The 26,656-nt window shown below is 39.8% G+C and overlaps 1 protein-coding gene across 8 annotated transcripts in view; it reads left to right on the top strand.

Annotated features, from left to right (window-relative positions):
- The window catches only part of GDPD4 (glycerophosphodiester phosphodiesterase domain containing 4), an 84,677-nt gene that overhangs the window by 52,878 nt on the left and 5,143 nt on the right, over positions 1-26,656 (top strand). For 7 of the 8 annotated variants that reach the window (XM_017893589.1, XM_017893588.1, XM_017893585.1 and 4 more), the window contains 5 exons: positions 3,446-3,667; positions 4,769-4,923; positions 15,882-16,029; positions 19,563-19,645; positions 20,917-20,969. In XM_017893589.1, the coding sequence (XP_017749078.1) occupies positions 3,446-3,667; positions 4,769-4,923; positions 15,882-16,029; positions 19,563-19,645; positions 20,917-20,969 (661 nt within the window). The remainder of the gene's footprint in view (positions 1-3,445; positions 3,668-4,768; positions 4,924-15,881; positions 16,030-19,562; positions 19,646-20,916; positions 20,970-26,656) is intronic. The other variant, XM_017893584.1, reaches the window with a different exon arrangement.

The following is a 26,656-nucleotide window of genomic DNA, read 5'->3' as shown; positions in this document are numbered from 1 at the left end:
TTCTTATATTTTAGTAGAGACAGGGTTTCACCAAGTTTGGCAGGATGGTCTCGATCTTTTGACCTTGTGATCTGCCCGCCCAGCCTCTAATATTTAAATTTATAGGGGAGAGGTCACAAGTTTGAGACCAGCCTAGCTAACATGGTGAAACCCTGTCTGTACTAAAAATACCAAAAAAATTAGCCGGGCTTGGTGGTGGGTGCCTGTAATCCCAGCTACTCGGGAGGCTGAGGCAGGAGAATTGCTTGAACCTAAGAGGCGGAGGTTGTAGTGAGCTGAGACACTGCCATTGCACTCCAGCCTGAGCAACAAGAGCAATACCCAAGAAAAATAAAATTAAAAATAAATAAATAAATGTATAGGGAAAGGGCCATAGAGAAGAAAGAGATGTTCTTCTGACAATGGTCTCAAAGTAATAGTTTTATGTTGGGACATGGAAGAAGACAGGATTGTTAGATATTTCCACTACTTGAGTGGTTGTAGTACTCTGGTGATCTGATATTTTATAGTAATGCAATTAATGGTAGATGTGGTGGTACCCATATCATCAAGAAAATTGTATTATTGGCCGGGCATGGTGGCTCACGCCTGTAATCCCAGCACTTGGGAGGCTGAGACAGGTGGATCATGAGGTCAGGAGTTCGAGACCAGCCTGGCCAACATGGTAAAACCCTGTCTCTACTAAAAATACAACGAGCTGGGCATTGTGGTGCATGCCTGTAATCCCAGCTACTTGGGAGGCTGAGGCAGGAGAATCACTTGAACCTGGGAGGTGGAGGTTGCAGTGAGCTGAAATTGCACCACTGCACTCCAGCCTGGGCGACAAAACAAGACTTTGTCTCAAAAAAAAAGAAAAAAAAAAAGAAAATTGTATTGTTGTTCATAAGTAGTTACAGTTAGTTCTCATCAGAATCATCTATTCAGTGGAATGTTTCCTTGATGTGGCATCATTGGACAGGTTTAATTGTCCTTCTCTTTCTTTCTTTCTTTTTTTTTTGAGATGGAGTTTCACTCTTGTTGCCCAGGCTGGAGTACAATGGCATGATCTTGGCTCACTGCAACCTCTGCCTCCCAGTTCAAGCAATTCTCCTGCCTCAGCCTCCTGAGTAGCTGGGATTACAGGCATGTGTACCACACCTGGCTAATTTTTGTGTTTTTAGTAGAGACAGGGTTTCTCCATGTTGGTCAGGCTGGTCTCGAACTCCCGACCTCAGGTGATTCGCCCATCTCAGCCTTCCAAAGTGCTGGGATTACAGGCGTGAGCCACTGTGCCCAGCCTTGTCTTTCTGTTTCTTAACCAATATTATACATTGGGTCTTCCAATAACCTTTCTACTTGTAATATGTCTACACAGAGGCACAGAGAACAGAGGGCCTTTTAATCTTATTTTTATTTGAGGAACCAGATGTTTCATCTGGAGGACCAGAAATTTATTTTCATTTCTAGCTTGTTACTTCCTGTGGCATTTTGAAAACATTCAATCACATGTTGGATATAGTCTAAACAGGCATTTATCCATTCCAGTTTATTTTTCTGATTAAGTCTCTCCTATTTTATATACAGAAAAAGAGGCACCTCGGCTGTTAGGCCTACCCCCATAATACTATTTAAAGTTTACTAGGGTCTAGTTTTAAATTCTTATATTGATTAAATATTTACCATCTTTGCTATTTTGAATTTTTGGTCTTGTGTTGGTCTTTCCCATAAATTCTTTTAACAGTTTTTCTCACAAGAAGGTTTAACAGTTAAGTGAACCAGTTGGTTTAGGTCTGGTAGTAGCTAACAAAATCTTGAATTCTGAAGCATCTTTCTATTGTCCTGAGAATTAAGAAAACCATTAGTTGTAGCTTTCAATCAGATCTTAATTTAACCATGGTTTAGATCTGCCTTCTGGCCTAGCAATGATCTGCCTTCTGGTCTAGCGATTTTCTGGAGATACTGTGCAATGTGATTGTTTCTTTCCTGAGAAAAATGTTTTTAAAAAGGCAGCTTATTTAGGTCAAAGGAAGAAGAAGAAATAGGAGACATATGAATGAGAATGAAGATAAAGTTGTGTAGAAAAAAAGAGAGATTACTTGAGTCTTAAGAAAATGTGACTTCTTCCTTCTGCTTCCTTCTCCTGGGAGGTAGCCTTTTATCACTGCCTTCACTCAGATCTAAAAAATGGCAAGTGATGATAAAAGTTGCCATCTATTAAATGTAATGTAGCAAACATATGTGTGTTCTCCCCTGTGTTAGGTGAAATGCTGTGCATTTCAAAGAATATATGACAGTTCCTGCCAAGAGGGAGTTACACTCCAGTAGAGTCAGTAGAGAGTGAAGGAACTAATATGAATTGTACACTTTTCTATCTATGTACCAGACATACTCCCAGACCCTGTAAATATTTTTATCATATTTAATTTTCAAAATAATCCTAAGAAATATATAGGTTATTTTTCCTCTCCTCTATTTTATAATTTGGGCAATGATGACTTGGAGAATTTAAATGGTTTTATTACCAAGGTTGCATAGCAAGAAGCATAGTGAGCCAGGATTGAACTTTAATGTACTAAGACATGTCCAAATAACTATAGAAGGCAGAATGAGACATACAGTTACAGAGGCATAAAAATGGGCCATTGGGCTTTAAAGCCATTGAAGTGTCTTTATTTATTTTTTTCTAGAGATAGGGCCTCTTATTGCCCAGCCTCTAGTGCAGTGGCATGATCATAGCTCACTTGCAGCCTCAAACTCCTGGGCTCAAGTAACCCTTCTGCCTCAGCCTCCCTAGTAGCTAGGACTACAGGCATGTATCACCACCCCCAGCTAATTTTTAAATTTTTTTGTAGAGACAAGGGTCTCACTATGTTGCCCAGGCTGGCCTCAAACTCCTGGCCTTAAGCGATCATCTTGCCTCAGCCTGCTGGGATTAAAGGCATGACTACAGCACCAGCCTTGAAGTCTCTTTAGTTCAGGAAGATTAAAGGAAAGCTTCATGAGGGAAATAGCATTTGAAAGGTAGAATTTTAAGAAGTTGATATGGCAAGGAAGTCAAGGGAGGGGTAGAGCTGGCACTAAATTCAGTTGAAGCCAAAGCATGTGTTCTTCCTATTACACAAAACTAGAATAGCGAGAGCCTATGTGGGAAGCCAGCATGACTGAAAGGGATGTATTATCTTGAGTTATGGGAGAAAAGGCTGGAAAGGAAGGTCAGAATAAGAACATGACCTTCAGTGCAAATACAACAGGTTGTAGGATATAGAAGAGACTATTCCAAACACTAATTATTGATGAAGATTACATTTTATTTCTCTCCTTGTCACCTGTTATCTAGGACTAGTATTTCAGAGGACCTGGTGGATTGAATGATAATGGAGCAACTGAGGTAGAGCTGGATGTGTGGCTACATAGTAGGAGAATTGGAAAATGCTTTTGATGTATTTTTTGATGTATTTATTTCTAGCTCAGGCCATTTTACAATATGAAACCTCTATCAAAGGCAGATAAAGAAAGAGCAAGAAATCAGTCAATTCCAACACTAGCTGATTTATTGACACTTGCAAAGAAGGAAAGAAAATTTGTGATATTTGATCTTCATGGCCCTCCACCAAAACATCCTCTCAGACACACATTTGTCCGTCAAGTAGTAAGCGTGATCCTTGCCTCTAAAATCGAGCAACATCTGGTATGTCTATCTCAGTATTTATGACACAGGTTGGGAGGTGGGTAGCATGTCCTAGGAGCACAGTAGTTGAACTTGACCTACCTTGTAGCTCTACCCTGGGATCCTTAAGTAATTTTACTTCCTATGGAAATGAAGATTGTTACTTACACAGCTACATATGGTAATCTAGGAATGACCCAGTTAAATTTATCTCAGTGGGGAAAACCATTAAGGCTGTTTGCTATTCCAAACCAAATGAAATGTCAGCACCCTATTAAAGAGGAATATGTGCAATAACTATCTAATGTGACCTGCACCACACCAACATAGATCCATTAGAAAGAGCCTGGGTAACATTAAGGCTTTGAAGACTTGGCATGATGAATGATATAGAAAGGAGAGCTTGTTCTTATTTGAGCAGAGATTTGCTCATGATGTTTTTCAGAAGCAACTCTCTGCATTTGGGCAGTCAGTTGTTCCAAATCCCATAAATTCTTGGAATATGGGAGTGCTGTGAGTGAAACAATATAAGTCATTTTACAAATGGAAGTATTCCATAGATGAGTCATAACAGCATCCCTGTTGGCAGGAAAGGACTCCTCTCAAAGACAATTTTTTAAAAAATAAAATAGTAGCAGGGCCTCCCTATGTTGCCCAGGCCTGTCTCGAACTCTCGGGCTCAAGGGATCCTCTTGCCTCGGCCTCCCAAAGTGCTAGGATTACAGGCATGAGCCACCACACCCACCTCAAAGATGATTGTTAACATCATTAACCAGAAAGATGTTTTTGATTCTCACTGTTCACCTACATCTATCAGCTAATCTACTTTGCTTATATGAGTCTTTGTGTACACAGTAGGTCCTTGACACTTGATGTTAACTGGTAAATGGAGAGGTCGTGAGAAAACTCAGCTCCAGAGTAGACCTAGTAAAGCCCCGTTATAAGAGTTCGTTAGAAAATACTAGCTCACGTTGACTCTTTCACCAAGGACTAGAATCTCCCTCTCTCTACTCTCTGTAGAATACTACCTGTGCTGGAATGGAGCTCCCTCCATTCCCTGTGGAGCTCTTCGTACCTGGACAGCTGATTATCTACTGAAGGACTTCTTGTTTCTCCTTACAGATTTTTTGGTTGCCAACTCATGATAGGCAATATGTCAGGTCCATGGCTCCTGGTTTTCAGCATGTGGGCCGTTTAGTATCCGTTAAAACCCTTGCTAAAAACAATATCAGTATAATAAATGTTGACTACAAGAAGTTGTTCCCTAATGGGTTAAGGTAAGTATTTGACCACACCTCTCTTGGCACGTATTGCCTTACTTACACAAAATATACATTCTAACTAAACTGCTTAACTTCCCCTTTCCATCTCAGAATTTCTGTGTGTGGTTAGCATCTTTGAATCTCCTTTCTTTTTCCTACCCCTTCCTTCTTCCCTCCCTACGCCAACAAACATTTATCAAGTGTTGACTATGTCCCTGGAACATAGACTTTAGCCTCTTCTTTGTGCTCTAATCTTTCACCATTCAGTACACTTTTTTGGATGCTTGGTATTTCTGTTTTTATATAAAAGGCGGACGTTGAAAAGTCAGAACTCAAAATGTTGTTTATTTCCTCCTACCGTTACCAGATGGATGGCAGTACCTTGTAAATGGCTTTGTGATCCAGATAGTCATATTTCTGGAAGGGATAATTAAGAATATAACAAAACCATTATTTGAAAAATGTAAGAACAGCTAAGCATGAGAAGAAACTAAAAATATTAACCTCTGTATTTATAAATATACAATTAGAGACAAATTTTCAGAATTAAAAGCACCTGGGAATAAAATGACAACTTTTCCAAACTTAATTGTTATTAAACATGCTTAATTTAATCCATATCCCCGTTGTCTTAGATTGAAGGTTAATTTTTTATATGATTCTAAATGCTTTAGAGACAAAGTCTTCCTTGGGGAGGGAGGGAAAAAATAACAGATTAGAGATAGATAGATAATATGCAGATATCTATTATCTGCCTATCTATAGATAGATAATATCTAGATCTAGATATTAGATAATATCTATATTTATATATAGATATAGATATATATATAGATATAGACATCCAAAGTTTCCTTTGGGTTTAATAAAAGGCTGTTGCATGCATCTCTGTTTCTGTTCCTGCTTTTTCTGCCTTTCTGGCCATGGGTTGATCATATAATAGTGTCTTTTTCTCTTTTAGCTTTGGAAAATTATATATGTTTTACGCTGTAATTGCCATTCAGAAGATTTTTCTTTACTCAACTTCTCTTCTATTTTGAGCATATTTCTATTTTCTTCTACTTTTTCTTTTCAAATAGAAAATGGCCCTAGAATGATTTCCTTCTCTCTTAATCCTCAGATTGATCTAGTAGTTGAAAAATAATTATGACTTCCATTTATTGAGCTATTATTATGTGTCAAGTTCTATGTTTGCTAGACCTGGCCTAGCCATCAACTATTTTGGTTACTTTGGAAAAGTTTCTAATTGTCAGTTTTCTCCTTTGTGAAATAGAATAACAGTGGTACTTGCTGGAGTGGTTAAAAGGTTTAATGAGATTATTCTTGCCATTTTAACTGAGAATGCTTTAAATGCATTATTTTAATCAAAAGTATATGAGTATAGAGTTGCCCTCTGTTTTATTTGTGATGCTACAAAGTTTTTTAATGTTTTAAAGACATTTTAAAATTTGTATCATTTTAATCAACATAATTGTATATATAGGGTACAATGTGATGTTTTAATTAATATATTTATACAATATGAAATGATTAAATCAAGCTAATTAACATATATAATGTCTTTTTCATGTTAAGATATTTGAATTTACTCTCCACTATTTTGAAATATACATTATTATTAACTATAGTTACCCTGCTGTACAATAGATCTCAAAACATTCCCTCTATCTAACTGAAACTTTATGCCTTTTGACCAACATTTCCCCTCCCCCTCAACCCTTTGGTAACCAACATTCTACTCTTTGGTAACCAACATTAGCCTTTGGTAACCAACACTATTCTCTCTTTTTCTATAAGTTAGACTTTTTTTTTTTGAGATGGAGTCTCGTTCTGTCGCCAGGCTGGAGTGCCACGGCCCAATCTTGGCTCATTGCAACCTCCGCCTCTCAGGTTCAGTCACTTCTGCCTCAGGCTGGGACTACAGGTGCGTGCCACGATGCTCAGCTAATTTTTTGTATTTTTAGTGGAGATGGGGTTTCACCATGTTGGCCAGGTTGGTCTCGATCTCTTGACCTCACGATCCACCCGCCTCGGCCTCCCAAAGTGTTGGGATTACAGGCATGAGGCACTGTGCCAGGTGTTTTTTTTTTTTTTTTTTTTTTTTTTAAGACAGGGTCTTGCTCTGTCACCCAGGCTGAGAGGCAGTGGCGTGATCTTGGCTCACTGCAGTGTCCACCTCCTGGGCTCAAGCTATCCTCTTATCTCAGCTTCTCAAGTAGATGGGACTACAGGCACATGCCAGCACACTTGGCTAATTTTTAAATTCTGTGTAGAGATGTGGTCTTGCTCAAGCAGTTCCCCCACCTCCACCTCCCAAAGTGCTGGAATTACAGGTGTGAGCCACCGTACCCCTCTGTAAGTTTGACTTTTTTAGAGTCCACACATAAGGGAGATCATGTGGTATTTGTCTTTCTTTGTGTGGCTTATTTCACTTACCATAATGTCGCCCACACTCAACCATGTTTTCACAAGTGACAGAATTTCCTTCTTTTTAAAGGCTGAATAGTATTCCTTTGTATGTATATACTACATTTTCTTTACCCATTCATCTGTTTGATGGACACTTAGGTTGATTGCATATCTTGGCTACTGTGAATAGTGTTTCTATGAACATGGGAGTACAGATACCTCTTTGACATATTGATTTCAATTCCTTTGGATATATACTCAGTAGTGGGATTTCTGGATCATAAATATGTTAGTTCTATTTTTAGTTTTTTGAGGAACCTCCACCTTGTTTTCCATAGTGGTTGTACTAATTTACATTCCCACCAACAGTGTGTAAGAGTTCCCTTTTCTGCACATCCTTGCCAATACTTTTTATCTTTCATCTTTTTTGTAATAGCCAAAATTCTAAGAGGTGTGAGATGATATCTCCTTGTGGTTTTAATCTGTATTTCCCTGATGATTAGTAATATTGAGTGTTTTTTCATATGCTTGTTGGCTATTTGTGTCTTCTTTTGAGAAATATCTCGTCAGGTCTTTAGCTCATTTTTTCATTGGGTTTTTTTTTTTTTTTTTTTGGCTATTAAATATTTTCTCTTCACTTTGTTGATTGTTTCCTTTGCTGTGCAGACACTTTTTAGTTTGATGTGGTTCCACTGGTCTATTTTTGCTTTTGTTACCTGTGCTTTTGGGGCCATATTGAAAAAATCATTGCCCAGAGACCAATGTTGTGGAGCTTTTCCCATTTTCTTCTAGTAGTTTTAGTTTCAGGTCTTACATTTAAGTCTTTAATCCATTTTGATTTGATTTTTGTATGTGGTATGAGATAAGGGTCTAATTTCATTCTTCTGCATGTGGCTATCCAATTTCTCAACACCATTTATTGAAGAGACTATCCTTTCCCCATTGTATGAGGAAGACATTATATTGGCACCTTTGCTGAAATTCAATTAACCATAACGATGTGAATTTACTTCTGGGCTCTCTATTCTGTTCCACCAGTATGTGTCTGTTTTTATGCCAGTACCATGCTGTTTTGATTATCACACCTTTATAATATATTTTGAAATTAGGGAATGTGATGTGTCCAGTCCTGTTCTTTTTGCACAGGATTGCCTTGGCTTTTGGGAATCATTAGTGGTCATACAAATTTAAGGATTCTTTTTTATTTCTGTGGAAAATCACATTGGAAGTTTGAGAGGGATTATGTTGAATCTGTAAATTGCTTTGGGTAATTTTGACATTGCAACAATATTAAGTCTTTCAATCCATAAACACATAATTTTTTTCATTTATTTATTTATTTATTTTTTCTTTTTGAGACAGAGTCTTGCTCCATTGTCCAGGCTGGAGTGCAGTGGCATGATCTCCACTCATTGCAACCTCTGCCTCCTGGGTTCAAGTGATTCTCCTGCTTCAACCTCCCAAGTAGCTGGGATTACAGACACATACCACTGCACCCTGCTAATTTTTATGTTTTTAGTAGAGACCAGGTTTCCCCATGTTAGCCAGGCTGGTCTCGAACTCCTGACCTCAAGTGATCCACCCGCCTCAGCCTCCCAAAATGCTGGTATTATAAGGTGTGAGCCACTGCACCCAGCCCCTTTCATCAGTGTTTTATAGTTTTTACTGTACAGGTCTTTAAGCTCCTTGGTAAAGTTTTATTCCTAAGAATTCTATCTTTGTTGCTATTATAAATGGGATTATTTTCTTATTTTCATCAGTTAGGTAGTTGTTAGTATATAGAAAGAAATGCTACTGATTTTTGTATGTTGATTTTGTATCCTGCAACTTTGCAACCCATAAACTGAATGTATTAGTTTTAGTAGTTTTTTTGTGGATTCTTTAGGGTTTTCTATATGAAAGGTCATGTCATCTGCAGAGACAATCTTCTTTCTTATTTGGATGGCTTTTCTTTCTTTCTCTTGCTTAATTGCTCTGGCTAAGACTTACAGTACTATGTCAAAAAGAAGTGAGATTTGGCATCCTTGTCTTGTTCCTGATCTTAGAGGAAAAGCTTTCAACTTTTCACCATTATGATTTTAGTAGTGGCCGTGTCCTGAATGGCCTTTATTGTATTTTGGTATATTCCTTCTATACATAATCTGTTGAGAGTTTTTATCATGAAAGGGTGTTGAATTTTGTTAAATGCTTTTTCTACATCTGTTGAGATGATCATATGGTTTTTGTGTCTCATTCTGTTAATGTAGTGTGTCACATTTATTGATTTGCATATGATTAACCCTCCTTGTATCCCAGGGATAATTCCCACTCGATTATGGTGAACGATTCTTTTATGGTGCTGTTGAATTCAGTTTGTTAGTATTTTGTTGAGGATTTTTATGTCTCAGGATTTCACTGGTGATATTGGCCTGTAATTTTCTTTTCTTGTAGTGTCCTTATCTTGCTTTGGTATCAGGGTAATGCTGGCCTAGTAAAATGGATTTGGAAGTAGTCCCTCCACTTTAATTTTTTGAAAGAGTTTGAGAAGGATTGATATTGGTTCTTCTTTAAGTGTTTGGTGGAATTCAGCAGTGAAGCCATTATGTCCTGGGCTTTTCTTTGTTGGTAGACTTTGTATTACTTTTTATTACTCCTTGTTATTGGTCTGTTTTAATGTTTTAAAATTTTTTTTAATAAAATTGTATTGAGGTGAAATTCACATAACATAATTTTTTTTTTTTTTTTTTTGAGACGGAGTTTCACTATTGTTGCCCAGGCTGAAGTGCTATGGCGCGATCTTGGTTCACTGCAACCTCCGCCTCCCAGGTTCGAATGATTCTCCTGCCTCAGCCTCCCAAGTAGCTGGAATTACAGGTGCACACCACCATGCCCAGCTAATTTTTGCATTTTTAGCAGAGACGGGGTTTCACCACGTTGGCCATGCTGGTCTCGACCTCCTGACCTCAGGTGATCCACCCGCCTCAGCCTCCCGAAGTGCTGGGATTACAGGCATAAGCCACCGCGCCCGGCCTAACATAAAATTTTAAAGTGAACAATTCAGTGGCACTTAGTACATTTACATTGTTGTGCAACTGCCACCTTTAGTTCTAATGTATTTTGATGCTGGAAGTTTTATTTTTTCTCTTTTTTCTTGATCAGTCTTGCTAGGGGTTTATGAATTTTAATCATTTCAAAACACTGAATTTTGGCTTTGTTATGTTTTTCCTATTGTGGCTTTACTTTCCTATTTCATTGATTTCTGCTCTTTATAATTTTCGTACTGACTTTGGTTTTAATTTGCTGTTCTTGCTAATAGATGACTTTTTTAGGGTAGACAATTAGGTGACCTGTTTTAGATCTTCTTTCTAATGTAAACATTTAAAGTTATAAACTTATTTATTTTTATTTTTATTTTTTGAGACAGGGTCTCACTCTGTCGCCCAGTTTGTAGTACAGTGGCATGTACTACTGCAACCTCTGGCATGAGCCACTGCGCCCAGCCTTAAAGCTATAAATTTACTGTAAGCATTGCTTTAATTTTCTCCCACAAATGATGTTGATATATTGTTTGTTATCCAACTTAAAATATTTAAAGTTTTCTCATTTCTCATTTGACTCGTGGATTATTTAGAAATGTATCGCTAGCTTTTTAAACATTTGAGGATTTTCTAGTTACTGATTTCTAATTTAAGCTTATTGTGACCAGAGAACAAACCTGTATAATTTCAACCCTTTTAAATTCTATGGTTTAAATTCTAAACTTATTTTATGGCTCACTGTATGGTTTATCTCGGTGAGCGTCCCATGTTCCCCTGAAGATTATGTGCCCTCTTCAGTTGTTGGGTGTAGTATTCTATAAATGTCAAGTAGTTCAAGTTGTTGATAGGCTTTTTGAAAATTTCATATTCATTTTTTCTTCCTTTTTCTGTTGAGCTAATACAAAGGATTAGATTGCAGATCAAACATTCACATATCAGATAGCCTACCTACTGCCGAGATTTATCATTAAGTTCAAGGATACAGCAGGCAATCAGGAGGCTCAAACAAAGCAGGGAGAGACACTGACTGTGGCTGTGCAGGTATCTTCATTTATTGAACACATACTCTGTGGCCCAGAGTAATAGATGAGGCCTCCAAGTGAGTTTGTGCAGGGTTAACTCACACATAAGGGGAGCAGTTGAGTCATGAAACATCTCTATTTGATAGTCCCAGAGAGTAATCTAGTTTATGTGTCATTCTCCAGAGACCCATGCTTCATAAATCTGTTCCATGTTTATTTACAAAATACGTAATAAAGAAATACTTAACCAGGAACATCCTTTTAAGAACATTACATATAAGACTACTCTTCCTAGTAAATAATATTATTCTATTTACAAAAGATCAAGTTATCCTGCTGAGAAGGAGACTTCTCAGACTTCTCAAGATCAAGACTTATTCCTTCTTTCTTCTGGGAGCAACTTCCCCAATCAAAGAAAAATGAATGGTTCCTTATACTGCCATCTGTCAGTTACCAATATATACCAAACTGTATATATCTGTCAGTTACCTATATATATATCCAACTGTTAACATATCCAACTGTAATTGTGATTGTTGATTTGTGTGTGTGTGTGTTTTTCCTTCTTGTATTTTGAAACTCTTTTATTGGGTGCATTTGCACTTAGGATTATTAGACCTTGGTGAATTGGCCCCTTTATTATGAAATATCCCTTGTTTAAGGTAATTAATCTTATCTAAAGTTTACCTTTTCTTGTATTAATATTGCCACACTGCCTTCTTATAATTTGTGTTTGCTTAATATGTCTTTTTCTGTCCTTTGGCTTTCACCCACTTTGCATCGTTAAAGTACATCTCTTATAAACAAAATCTTGTGAGTTCTTCTATATCTAGTAGGACAATCTCGGACTTTTAATTGCAATGTTTGATCCATTAATATTTAGTTCACCAATGAGAACANGCTGAATGTGTGTGTGTGTGTGTGTGTGTGTATTTGTGTGTGTGTGTGTTTTCCTTCTTGTATTTTGAAACTCTTTTATTGGGTGCATTTGCACTTAGGATTATTAGACCTTGGTGAATTGGCCCCTTTATTATGAAATATCCCTTGTTTAAGGTAATTAATCTTATCTAAAGTTTACCTTTTCTTGTATTAATATTGCCACACTGCCTTCTTATAATTTGTGTTTGCTTAATATGTCTTTTCTGTCCTTTGGCTTTCACCCACTTTGCATCGTTAAAGTACATCTCTTATAAACAAAATCTTGTGAGTTCTTCTATATCTAGTAGGACAATCTCGGACTTTTAATTGCAATGTTTGATCCATTAATATTTAGTTCACCAATGAGAACACTTGGACACAGGATGGGGAACATCACACACCGGGGCCTGTCATGGGGTGGGGGGAGGGGGGAGGGATAGCATTAGGAGAAATACCTAATGTAAATGATGAGTTGATGGGTGCAGCAAACCAACACAGCACATATATACATATGTAACAAACCTGCACGTTGTGCACATGTACCCTAGAACTTAAAAGTATAATAACAAGAAAAAGAGGGAGGGAACAACGTTAACAATAGTGAACCTGAAAAAAAACTTAGTTCACATCCTTTAGTTGGGTTTACATTACCATCATGCTATTTTTTTTCTATTTGTTCTTTCTATTCCTTGTGGGGTTTTTTGGTCACTCCTGTCCTCTCTTTTTATTTTTTAGTTAATCATTTTTTAGTATCTCATTCTATCTCTTTTATTTTTTTAAGTTGTTTTTTGTTTTTATGTTTTTTTTCAAATAGAGACAAAGTCTCGCTCTGTCACCCAAGCTGGAGTACAGTGATGTGATCATTGTTCACCGTAGTCTCGAACTACTAGGCTCAAGCCATCTTCCTGCCTCAGCCTCCACAGTAGTTAGGACTATAGGCATGTGCCCCCACACCTGGCTATTTTTAAAATTTTTTTTGTACAGACAGGGTCTCACTGTGTTGCCAGGCTGGTCTCAGACTCCTGGCCCCAAGCCATCCTCCTGCCTTGGCCTCCCAAAGCATTGGGATTATAGGCATGAGCTGCCATGTCTGGCTCTGGCTGACTTTTTACATCTTTGGATTATTTTTTACTGATTTCTCTAGGAACCGTAGCTGTCTAGTTACTCCAGCACTATTTTTTGAAAAGACTATCTTTCTTCCATTGATTTGCTTTTGCACCTTTGTCAGAAATCATTTGTCCCATTTGTATGGATCTATTGTATGGTTTTCGGTTTTGTTCCACTGATTTATGTGTCCATAAATCACATTCTCTAATACCACACTAGCTTGATTACTGTAGCTATATAGTAAGTCTTAGTATCAGGTAGAGTGATTCCCTCTCACATTATTTTTTTTTTCAGATTGTTTTAATTATTGTAGGGCTGTGCTTTTCCATATAAATTTTATAATCCACTTGCCTGATTGTACAGAAAAAACCTTGCTGGGAATTTTATAGGATCTGCATCAAACTTACAGATCAATTTGAGGGAGAACTGACATCTTTACTACATTGAATTTTCAATCCATGAACACGTATGTCACTACGTTTGTTTAAGAAAGTGGGCAAAGGATATGAGCAGACACTTCTCAAAAGAAGACATACAAGCAACTAACAAACATATGAAAACATGCTAAGCATCACTAATCATCAGAGAAATGCAAATCAAAACCCTGATGAGATACCATCTCACACCAGTCAGAATGGCTATTACTAAAAAGTAAAAAAATAAAAATAAAAATAACAGATATTGACAAGGTTGCAGAGAGAAGGAAATGCTTAGACACTGTTGGTGGGAATGTAAATTAGTTCAGCCCCTGGGGAAAGCAGTTTAGAGATTTCTCAAAGAACTAAAAATGTAACTACCATTTGACCCAGCAATCCCATTACTGGGCATCTACCCAAAGGAAAATAAATTGTTCTACTAAAAAGATACCTGCACTTGTATGTTTATTGCAGCACTATTCACAATAGCAGAGACATGGAATCAGCGTAACGGCCCATCAGTGGTGGACTGGATAAAGAAATGTGGCACATATACACCATGGAATACTATGCAGCCGTAAGAAAGAACGAAATCATGTCCTTTGCAGCAACATGGATGTAGCTGGAGGCCATTATTCTAAGTGAATTAGTGCAAAGACAGAAGATCACATACACATGTTGTCACTTATAAATGGGAGCTAAACATTGGGTACACATGGACATAAAGATGGAAATGACAGACAATGGGGAGTCCAAAATAGGGGAGGGAGAGACAAGGGAAAGAGTTGGAAAACTGCCTATGGGGTACTATGTTCACTATTTGGGTAGTGGGTCGAAACCTCAGTATCATGCAATATATCCATGTATTAAACCTGCACATGTATCTCCTGAATTTAAAATTTAAACAAGGAATGTGATTGGTTTTTGAGTTTTGGTTTCAAAAGGTAAAAGTAACTTTTACTATTTTTTCCTAATTTATTTTTAAAATTTATGTTATCTGCAGGGATTGGCTCAGAGACAATTCTAACATTAGATAACAAATTGCTAGCACCTCTGTTAAGGAGGTATTATTATTATTTTACAGTTCCTATACTGAGGCCAAGAATGTACTAAGATGACCTAGCTGGGATTCAAACCCAGGCTTGTACAGAGCAGTTTCCAATATGCCATACCATTTCAGAGTTGAAAAAATTTTTTGAAGGCACTTACATGATATGTTTTCTGAGAAATTGAATCCCTGAAAATGACAACTTAGCGAGAATTACTAGGTGTTCCTCCACTTATTTTCTTCCTGTTTCTATAAACAGTCCACAAGTACCCACTGACATATAGTGCCATGGGAAAATTAGATTTTATTCCCCCTACTTTTGATACTTTCAAAAATTCTTTATATTTGAAATTTAATAAGTTTACCAGATTGGTACTCATTTATTTATTTTTTCAATTAATATTTGTGGATCCTGGTGTTGTGCTAGGTATTGAGTATCTGGAGACAAGACATAGTCTCTGCTTTTAGTTTGCTTAGAGTCAAGTAAAGAAGACTGATAAGTGAGCAGATCATTCGAGTAGGGGGTGATAAGTGCTCTGATAGAAGTGAGTATATAGGTGCTGCTATACAGTAGCATGCCAGAGCCAGCTCATACCAGCTTGTTATTAAATATTCAGAAACTCTGCAAATTGGTTCTACCAATGGTAGCTTACAGTTGGCTATGGTAGGAGTGTTTATATCATGGAAATTTGCAAATGCTACAATAAGGCTTTCCTTTTCCTTTTTCCTTTTCCCCATTCTTTCTTTTCTTCTTCTTTTTAAAAATATGTTTTCTTTCTTCCTTTTTATTATTCTCCTTAGGACATCTGGTTTACCAGCACACCACTGTTGCTACAGGAGCAGAGGTGCTAAATCCAATCCTTTATCTTATTGTACCATGAGCCCATTCTGTCACATCGTATCATGAATTGTCCCTGGACCAGCTGCTTCTGGTGTTTTAGGCAACAGCCTTCCACAAACATGCTGGCTGTTCCCCGTTTAGATGATAAGAATGAAACTTGATCTAAATCCCCTGTGGGTTCTGTTTTTGTTCCAGAGATTATAAAGCAGCTAACATCCATATCAACGTATACACCGTCAATGAGCCTTGGCTTTTCTCACTGGCCTGGTGCTCCAGGATTAACTCAGTGACCACAGACAACATTGGGCTCCTGAGTCAGCTTCATCACCCTCACTTCTTCATGGTGAGCTGGTTGTCCAGATTGTTCTTCCAGGCTTGTTACGATAGCAGTGCAGGCCCCCCAGCCCTGTGTTGCCCACTGTGCCGTCCCCTGGGGAGCCACTTAAGAGCACAGACTTCTATAAATATTGGAGACGTGGTATTTTTCATTCTCTCACACAGATCCTTCTGGGATTTTCAGGCAAAAATTAGTGTTGTTATAATAATTGACATTTATTGAATCCTTACAATGTCCTTTACATGCATTATGTCATTTAACCCTTTGATTTAGCCACTGTTATCTTCATGAGGAAACTGAAGCTCAAAGATATCTTTGCATATGGTCTCATGAGGTAGGATTCAGAATGAGGTCTGACTTCAGAGTTTTGTTATTGTAGCCCCACCTTTGTAGACGCATGGCAACAGTTGACAACGGCATGGAGAGTGGGGAGAAAACCAAGCGTACTTGACTCCAAAGTGGAAACTGTGTGCCCTAACAAACTGCTTTTGAAGAGGGTAGCCAGTGTCCAGTTGCCTGTTCTAGGCCTCTGTTGCTTACTGCCAAAGGCTTGAGAACCTGAAGACTCGGTTTACAATCCCAGCCATATCCTATCGCTATCTGTGGAGGGAGCCCCAACTAACCAGTTCTGCTACAGAACTTGTTCTTATCTGTATAGAGAGTAGGTTGACTGAGTGGGACACAATAGCATACAACAGAAAACAGTTTAATTTCACTGCACTGATTCTTTAAACCTGGTCTGTGATGTAGGCCTTTCTCTGCCCCTGAATGAAATCTCACTCAGGTCCTGTAGTTTTTCCAGTCACTCTTAGATAACTTTTAGAAGTTCACTTTTAGTCATCAAAAAGCCTCACTTCAGAATTTAAGAATCCAATCCCAAGTAATAACCCAAACTCCAAATGACCTTGAAAGTTAAAACCTTTGTCAGAGAAGCCTAAGAGGGAAGGGGCCTCAAGTCACCTCCTCCAGATCTCCACCCTCACTGGCCTGAGCTTCTGACCTGTTCAGGGTCAGGACCAGGGGAAAAGGGATCAGGGTCAAGGGCACAGTCTTACAGGGCCAGTAACTGCATCCAGGCCCTCTGGTAGAAAGGAGAAATCGCTGACTTCTTACTATGGTGGCTTGGTCAGATTTCTGGAGATGGCCCTGAAGGAAGCTTTGGATGGCAGGTCATTCAGCACAGGTGGAGCCTTTCCGCCCACCTGTCCCCATGCAACTCCCCTTCATGTATATACTGTGTATTTTTCTAACATTTTAAAATCCAGTCATTACAAAAATGCATAATTTAGAAAGCAGCACACTCCTCCATAATCCTATCCCCTGAATCAGTAATGTCTCAAAATTGTCCCTTTGGGAGGTACACATTTACTTAAATGATGCTACTATTTCTGAATGTATTTTTTTCATTTTAATATTTAAATTGATAAATCCATGTGATTCAAAATTCAAAAAGTTTAAAAGGATATATGTAAAAAAACCAATCTTCCTTCCACACCTGGTCTAGGCATTTTTAAAGGACCCAATACATGGCTCCCAGCCTATGCCATGGGTCATTTTATTCAGGGAGGGTGGGGCTGGTGTCCCAGGGGCCTTAACAGGCAGCCTATACTCCAGAGTTAGACTGATTGAGATTTAGATTCAGATCTTGGCTCCACTGTTTACCGTGTGAATGTGGAAATATTAGTTAACATGTTTGTGGTTTTTGGCTTTTTTGTTCTTTTTGAAAATTGGGGATAATAATAGTGCAGTAGAAACACACATTTGTATCCAGCATAATCTGGTCTGGTCGTTGGTCTCGTAATTGAGAAAGTTAAAGTGAGGAATCATTTAAAAATGATATACACTTTATCAGTTAGCTTTTAATGCTTAATAAAAACTACCTAAAACTTAGTGTCTTAATCAGATATTTATCATGTCTCAATTCTGGCTGATGGCTAGGTGGTGTCTCTGGTTTGAGCCAGGTCAGCTGGGCTAGATAGTCTAGGATGCCTTGTTCATATGTCTAGAGGCTCACCTGGGATGACTGAGTTTCTCTTCATGTCGTCGCTCATCCTCAAGGCGGCTAGCTGGAGTGTGTTCACCTGGCGGAGACGGGTTCCCAACAGCAAGAGAGAGCAAGCCCCAAAGCACGTGGACTTTTCCAAGTTCTCCCAGTGTTATGTTTGCTGATGTTCCATTGGCCAAGGAAAATCACATGGCCAAGTTCAGATTCAGGGTGGGAGTGAAACAGACTTCACCTCTTGATAGGGAGGCACAGCTAAGTCACGTTGTGTAGGAGCCTACATACAGGTTTGGAAGGAATTTTGTGGTCATTTTTATAAACAGTGTACCACATACATACTTCACAAATTTTATTTAAAAATATTCATTCACCTTTTGATAGTCATTTCTTTGAGGATATTTTTGCTGATTGAGTTTTATGTTCTCTCATTTAAACATCCAGATGAACTAGCTAGGATTTCTAATTGTTTCTTTTAAACAGAACAAGAACTTAGAGTCATTAGGAGAATCAATCTGAATGAGAAATCTACCTAGATTTTTATAATCCCTCAAACCCTTGTAGTGTTTCACCTACACCTAATCTAATTGCAGTTGATTCTTTAATGATCTATTTTGTCCTCATTGAGTTTTTCAAAGTATTTGACTTAGTTTCTTTGAAAAGAGAAACTAAGTTTCTTTGCCTGGCTCCTGTTAATTGCTCATTGTTAGTTGTTGTTATTATGATCATTAGTGTTGTTATTAATTTCGTTATTCAGCTCAAGGAAAGACCTTGGGATAGGGTGGAGAGTGGCCTGAGAAAGGATAAAATGTGCCAGCCCTATTAGCATCAAGTGGAATTGGAGAAGGCACAATGGAGGTGGAAAGGAAGCATCAAACTCAATGAGGGGACCCAGAAGACAGAGCTCTGGGAAATATGTGACTTGGGCAAGGAGCATAGAGCAGGGCCATGTAGGTAAGGGGTAATTGTACTTCAGCATTCTTAATTGAAGTGTGATACTTTAGAACAATGGTTCCCAAATGCTGGCTTACAGACACATGGTTTCAGCACCACCTGGGAATGTGTTAAAAATGCAAAGATTCTCATTCCTTAGGTGTCTAGGGAGACCCAGAAACCTGTATTACTAAAAGCTGCCCAGGGAGACTTGGCTGCATAGCAAGGTTTGAGAAGCCATGCCTTGAAAACAGCAGAAGAAGTCAAGAACCTGGACTGTGCACAGTCTTGGGTCCAGAATAGACTTGTTGTGTGACTTCTCTGGGACCCCCTCTGCCCTCTGTTTTGGGAGATGAAAGGTGAGATGAAAGGTGTGAAGTGTTCTGTTCCCTCTAGAGCCCCCTTGCATGTATAAGGGTGACCGTTAGGATACTTGCAGGAACTCTCTGTTTGAGAATGCCACATCAATCTAGGTTCCTTGGCCTGTCTATCCTCTCTTCCTCTCCTCCTCCAGCCCTGGCAGCAGAGCAAGGGACTTAGAACATATGATCCCAAATCCCTTCTAACTGTAAAGTTCTTTCACTGTGGTTTGTTTTATGTTTTTCAGACACCAAAGTTCTATATGTTCATATGGCTCCTTGCAGATATCATTTCTGTGCTTTTTATTGTTGCCATATTTTGTTTTCACTGGTAAGTATATATGTAATTTTAAATGAAGTTTTTCCAAAATAAATGGATTATTATAGGAAATTGAGAAAAATAACAGTTATGCTCTTCCCGTAATCCCACATGGCAAGATGGCGTTTATAATCTGAACCTCTCTTATGCTGTCTGCAGTTCCTCACACCCCTTTGACCTCCCCAAAAGAAGACAATATTTTCAGGATAGGGACTGTCACTAAAGCTTAGTCAAGCCTATTACTATGGATTCAATGTGGAGCAGCTGAAAGAGGACAGGGCTTGAATATTGTCCAGAACAAGTGCCTCTACCTTCCCATCTTCCATGAAACTGGGCATAGCAGTGTGCAAAGAGCAAGTTCATAAGCCAGGAAGATTGGGTTTTAGCTCTGGCTTTGTCCCTTAGTTGCTAGGTGACCCTCAGAAAACAACTGCTGCTTTCTGGGCCATAATCTTTTTTTTTTTTTTCTTTTTTTTTTTTTTTTTTTTTTTTTTTTTGCTATGGAGTCTCAGTCTGTTGCCCAGGCTGGAGTGCAGTGGAATGCAGTGGCATGATCTTGGCTCACTGCAACCTCCACCTCCTGGGTTCAAGTGATCTCCTGCTTTCTTTTTTTTTTTTTTTTTGCCCTCAGCCTCCCGAGAGCTGGATTACACGGCCCACCTGGCCACTGCCGCCTGTGCCTAATTTTTTTTTTTTTTTTTTTTGAGACGGAGTCTTGCTCTGTTGCCCAGGCTGGAGTATAGTGGTGCGATCTCGGCTCACTGCAACCTGTCTCCTGGGTTCAAGCGATTCTCCTGCCCCAGCCTCCCAAGTAGCTGGAACTGCAGGCATCACCACGCCCAGCTAATTTTTTTTTACTATTTTTAGTAGAGACGGGGTTTCACCATATTGGTCAGGCTGGGCTTGAACTCCTGACCTCATGATCTGCCCGCTTTGGCCTCCCAAAGTGCCGGGATTACAGGCGTGAGCCACCCTGCCTGGCCCATGCCTGGCTAATTTTTGTATTTTTAATAGAGATGGGGTTTCACCATGTTGGTCCCACCTCAGGTGATCCGCCTGCCTCAGCCTCCCAAAGTGCTGGCATTACAGGTATGAGCCACCGTGCCCGGCCCATAATCTTTTTATCTGTACAAGAAAATTACATTTGGGAATCCTTGCAGGCAAATGCTATAGGATTGTAAGTTTCAAGATGGAAGGGGGAATAAGATCCTGGAAGAGGAATGTTGGAGGAGACCATGGTTCTTTAGACTCCTTCATTTCATGGATGGTCTGCTTCCTTCTAGGCGGAGAGAGACTAAAAAAGAAAAATTGTTTGAAACCTCCAGCACTCTCACAGGTAAAGTCAAAGGCCTAGCCCACTCCTGTCTCTTCATCCCTACCCATTGCTTCCAGGAGACAGAGGCTGCTTTTCATGTCCCTGACAAGAGCTGAGGGTGTCTGGAAAGTTGGGGGTGGGACCGGGGGAAGTATAGACTGGGCACAGATTCTGGAGGACTCTCTACGTCAGGCTTCAGATTTTGGATTTCACCCTCTAAGCAATGAGGCCCCTTGGAAGATTTCAAGCATGGGTGTTTACTTCTTCATATATTCATGTATCATACAGCCACTGAGTCCACATTTTGTGCTAGGCACTTAGATAGGGGCTGAAGATAACCGAAAGATGTCTGTGGAGGGTGCCCTGAGAGAGAGGAGGGACTGGCCCTCAAAGAGCAGTGAGGAAGAAGGTAAAAGTATAGCAGCTGACATCATTGGGCAAGGCATCTAGGTCCCAGACAGAGTAGCTGCTGTGCCTATTAGGGGAAAGGTGCTTTATGGGTATCATTTATGGCTGATATATGTTGGAGGCTAGAGGAAGAAAACTTCAGCAGTCCTGGAATTGCTTAAACTAGAGTCAGGTCGCTTCTTATTGGCAATTAGGAGATGGCATATCGCTTTCATTCACACAAGGAAGCGATATGGTTAGATTTCTGTGTAAAGGACTGAGGAAGTGAACTAGGCTTAGTAAAGGGAAGGGATGCTAGAGTTTATTTCTCTTAGGGTTGTGAGGATGATCAGACAGTGAGTTACTAGTTTTGGAAGCCAATGCAGTGTCAAAGGGAAACCAACTAGGAGGCAGAAGACTGTGCGGTATGGGATATATTTCCTTCTGCAACTCCTGGAGACAAAGTTGGAACAGTCACAAAATCATGAGTTAATTTAATTTCTTATGGACAATGGTGAAGCTCCTGATATTCCATGTACTAGCTGGCAGATGAGTGGAACTGATACAATACTTAGGGTTGCAGGAATGAATCCACAGGGATCATGAAAAACTAAGTTTAGAAATTTGAATAAATTAAATAGAAGGCAATGGTCTTTCATATGCTGTGAAACTGAAGGTTTAAGCCAAATTTAGCTAGATCTGAGGCAGGGAGATCTCAGGTTACATGGTTACTTGAGTTACAAGTTACATAGAATTTAAGATGACTCTACTGGCTATGTTAAGAAGTCTGAAGCTAACTGATGATTCCAGCTAGCTTATATCAGTAGCTGTTCCTTAGTAAGCTAGGGCTGCCATAACAAAATACCATAGACTAGGTGGCTTGAACAACAGAAATTTATTTTCTCACAGTTCTGGAGGCTAGAAGTCCCAGATCAAGGTGCTGGCAAATTTGGTGAGGAGCCCTAGTGAGCACTGTCTTCTTAGCTTGAATACAGCTGCCTTCTCATTGTGCGTTCACATGGCCTTTCCTCTGTGTGTGCTTGGGAGAGCAGGATCTCTGGTCTCTCTTCCTCTTCTCAGAAGGACACCAGTCCTGTTGGATTAAGGCCCCACCCTTATGGCTTAATTTAACCTTAATTACTCCTGAAGTGCCCTATCTCCACATACAGTCACACTGAGGGTTAGGACTCTGACATATGAAATTGGAGTTGGGGGGACATAATTCAGCCCATAACAATAGTCCAGCCAAGAAGTGATAGAACATGGAGATGAGGAGGAAACATGACTAGGAAAGAAGTTTTGAAAGTAAAATTGAAGAACTATATAAACCTAGATAAAAGAGGTGGCTTAGAAAAAGTATTCAGTTAACTTGACCCTACCCACTACTATGTTGAAATGGTGATAAGAAAAGGTGAGTAGAAAATAAATGAAGGATTTTCTGTTTTTAAGAGCTCTTAGGTTGCCTGTTACAGAAACCAGTTTTTCTTGATCTAAGCAGAAATAAAAGGCATTGGAAAGCTATTTGAGTACCTCAGAGAGATACCTAGAAGGTGCAGGACCAAGTTTAGAATCAGGGAAGGAACAAGGAAGACTAGACAGAAGTCAGGACCTCAGCTGTAATCACAGCCCAGATCCATTCAAGTTGAGGAGAATGGAGCCTCATTTGCTAAATACAGAGTGCCATGTGTTGCCCCATACCACCTCCAGGATTGGCACGTACTGCTGCACCTACTGATGCCACGTCCACCGCCAGAAGGCCTCTCTAGTGTGAGGGTGTATTTTTCAGCAATTTAAGTCAATTTTGTTGTCTTCTGTCTTACGTAGTTTCTTATGTAAAGTTTTCAGTTGTCTTACCCCTGTTCCTCTGTTTGTAACATGTCTTTTTTCCTCTGGCTACATTTTAAGATTATTCCTTTTATTATTGGTTTTTAGTAGTTTGATTATGGCTTAACTTGGTGCGTGCGTGCGTGTGTGTGTGTGTGTGTGTGTGTGTGCGCGTGCATGTGAGAGGGAGAGACTGTCTTGATTAGGGTTTGCTGAAATTCTTAGATCTGTCGGAGTATAATTTTCATCAAATTGGACATAATTTTAGTCTTTATTTCTTCAAATATTTTTCTGCCTCTGTTCCCCTACTGCTTTCTGGGATTCCAGTTACACAGATGTTAGTTTATTATCCCATAGGTTACTGAGACTTTTTTTTTTTTTTTTTTTTTTTTTGAGACAGAGTCTTGCTCTGTCGCCCAGGCTGGAGTGCAGTGGCATGATCTCAGCTCACTGCAGCCTCCACCTCCCAGGTTCAAGTGATTCTCCTGCCTCAGTCTTCTGAGTAGTCATTTAAAATAGTTAATTAATTTCCTTTATTTTTAGATAGATTTAATTGCTGTGTGTACTAGTTTTTTGTTTTGCTTGTTTGTTTAGAGGCAAGGTCTCACTCTTTCACCAAGTCTGGAATAGAGTGGAATGATCATGGTTCACTACAACCTTGAACTCCTGGGCTCAAACAATCCTCCTGCCTTAGCCTCCCTAGTATCTGGGACCACAGGCACAAACCACTATGACTGGCTAATTAAAAAAAAAAAAATGGTAGGGATGGCATCTCACTATGTTGCCCAGGCTGATCTCAAACTCCTGACCTCAAGCAGCCCGCTTGCCTTGGCCTCCTAAAGCACTGGAATTACAGATGTGAGCTACCCTGCCCAGCCTATATTAGTTTTTTATTGCTGTATTTTAAAAAATTACTTCAAACCTAGCAGCTTAACACTATACAAATATATTATCATCTCACAGACATGGGTTAGATAGTTCCTTTACTTAGTCTTTACAGGGTATCAATTGGGGCTACAATCTTATTTGAGGTTTATGGTCCTCTTCCAGGCACACTGCTTGTTAGCAGTATTAAGTTCCTCATAGTTGTAGAAGTGAAGTCATCTCTGTTTTCTCAATGGCCGTTAGCAGGGTTTTGGTCTGAGGTCCTAGAGATGACCCTCAAGTCCTACCCACATGGTCCTCACAACATGGCAGCTTACTTCTTCAAAGCCAATAAGAGAATATCTCTCCAGTCTGCTATGATGAAGTCTATGTAATATAATGTAAATAATCGGAGTAGTTATCCCAGAACCTTTGTCATATAGCATAACCTAATCAAGAGAGATAACTATCCTGAGGTCTGTTCCAAGATGGCCGAATAGAAACAGCTGTGATCTGCAGCTCCCAGCGTGACTGATGCAGAAGACGGGTGATTGCATTTCCAACTGAGGTACCTGGTTCATCTCATTGGGACCAGTTGGACAGTGGGTACAGCTCATGGAGGGCAAGCAGAAGCAGGGCGGGGTATCGCCTCACCTGGGAAGTGCAAGGGGTCAGGGGATTTTCCTTTCCTAGCCAAGGGAAGCCGTGACAGACTGTACCGGGAAAATCAGGACACTCCAGACTTAATACTATGCTTTTCCAATGGTCTTAACAAACAGCACACCAGGAAATTATACCTTGTGTCTGGTTCGGCAGGTCCCATGCCCACGGAGCCTTGCTCACTGCTAGCGCAGCGATCCAGATGGAACTGTGAGGCTGCAGCCTGGCTGGGGGAGGGACATCTGCCATTGCTGAGGCTTGCAAGTGGCAAGGAAGCTCGAATTAGGTGGAGCCCACCACAGCTCAACAAGGCCTGCCTGCCTCTGTAGACTCTACCTCTGGGAGCAGTGCATAGCTGAACAAAAGGCAGCAGAAACTTCTGCAGACTTAAACGTCCCTGTCTGACAGCTCTGAAGAGAGCAGTGGTTCTCCCAGCGTGGTGTTTGAGCTCTGAGAACGGACAGACTGCCTCCTCAAGTGGGTCTCTGACCCCCATGTAGCCTAACTGGGAGACACCTCCCAGTAGAGGCCAACTGATACGTCATACAGCCAGGTGCCCCGCTGAGACAAAGCTTCCAGAGTAAGAATCAGGCAGTAATATTTGCTGTTCTGCAGCCTCTGCTGGTGATACCCAGGCAAACGGTCTGGAGTGGACCTCCAGCAAACTCCCCCAACAGACCTGCAGCTGAGGCACCTGACTGTTAGAAGGAAAACTAACAGAAAGGAATAGCATCAGCATCAACAGAAGGGACATCCGTAACAAAAACCCCATCTGTAGGTCACCATCATCAAAGACCAAGGGTAGATAAAACCACAAAGATGGGGAGAAACCAGAGTGCCTCTTCTCCAAAGGATCACAGCTCCTCGCCAGCAACAAAACAAAGCTGGATGGAGAATGACTTTGACAAGTTGACAGAAGTAGGCTTCAGAAGGTCGGTAATAACTTCTCCAAGCTAAAGAAGGATGTTCGAACCCATTGCAAGGAAGCTAAAAACCTTGAAAAAAGATTAGACAAATGGGTAACTAGAATAAACAGTGTAGGGAAGACCTTAAATGACCTGATGGAGCTGAAAACCATGGCAGGAGAACTATGTGACACTTGCACAAGCTTCAATAGCTGATTCAATCAAGTGGAAGAAAGGGTATCAGTGATTGAAGATCAAATTAATAAATGAAGTAAGAAGAGAAGTTTAGAGAAGAACGAGTAAAAAGAAACGAACAAAGCCTCCAAGAAATATGGGACTATGTGAAAAGACCAAATCTACATTTGATTGGTGTACCTGAAAGTGACGGGGAGAATGGAACCAAGCTGGAAAACACTCTTCAGGATATTATCCAGGAGAACTTCTCCAACCTAGCAAGGCAGGCCAACATTCAAAGTCAGGAAATACAGAGAACACCACAAAGGTTCTCAAGAAGAGCAACCCCAAGACACATAATCATTGGATTCACCAAGGTTGAAATGAAGGAAAAAATGTTAAGGGCAGCCAGAGAGAAAGGTCGGGATACCTACAAGGGAAGCCCATCCGACTGACAGCAGATCTCTCAGCAGAAACTCTACAAGTCAGAAGAGAGTGGGGGCCAATATTCAACATTCTTAAAGAAAAGAATTTTCAATCCAGAATTTCATATCCAGCCAAACTAAGCTTCATAAGTGAAGGATAAATAAAATCCTTTACAGACAAGCAAATGCTGAGAAATTTTGTCACCACCAGGCCTGTCTTACAAGAGCTCCTGAAGGAAGCACTAAACTTGGAAAGGAACAACTGGTACCAGCCACTGCCAAAACATGCCAAAATGTAAAGACCATCAAAGCTAGGAAGAAACTGCATCAACTAACAGGCAAAATAACCAGCTAACATCATAATGACAGGATCAAATTCACACATAGCAATACTAACCTTAAATGTAAATGGGCTAAATGTTCCAATTAAAAGACACAGACTGGCAAATTGGATAAAGAGTCAAGACCC

Source organism: Rhinopithecus bieti, unplaced genomic scaffold (genome assembly GCF_001698545.2).
Source record: "Rhinopithecus bieti isolate Rb0 unplaced genomic scaffold, ASM169854v2 scaffold_23868, whole genome shotgun sequence".
NCBI lineage: Eukaryota > Metazoa > Chordata > Mammalia > Primates > Cercopithecidae > Rhinopithecus > Rhinopithecus bieti.
The sequence above is the reverse complement of the archived record's forward strand: the minus strand, read 5'-3'. Positions and strand labels throughout refer to the sequence as shown.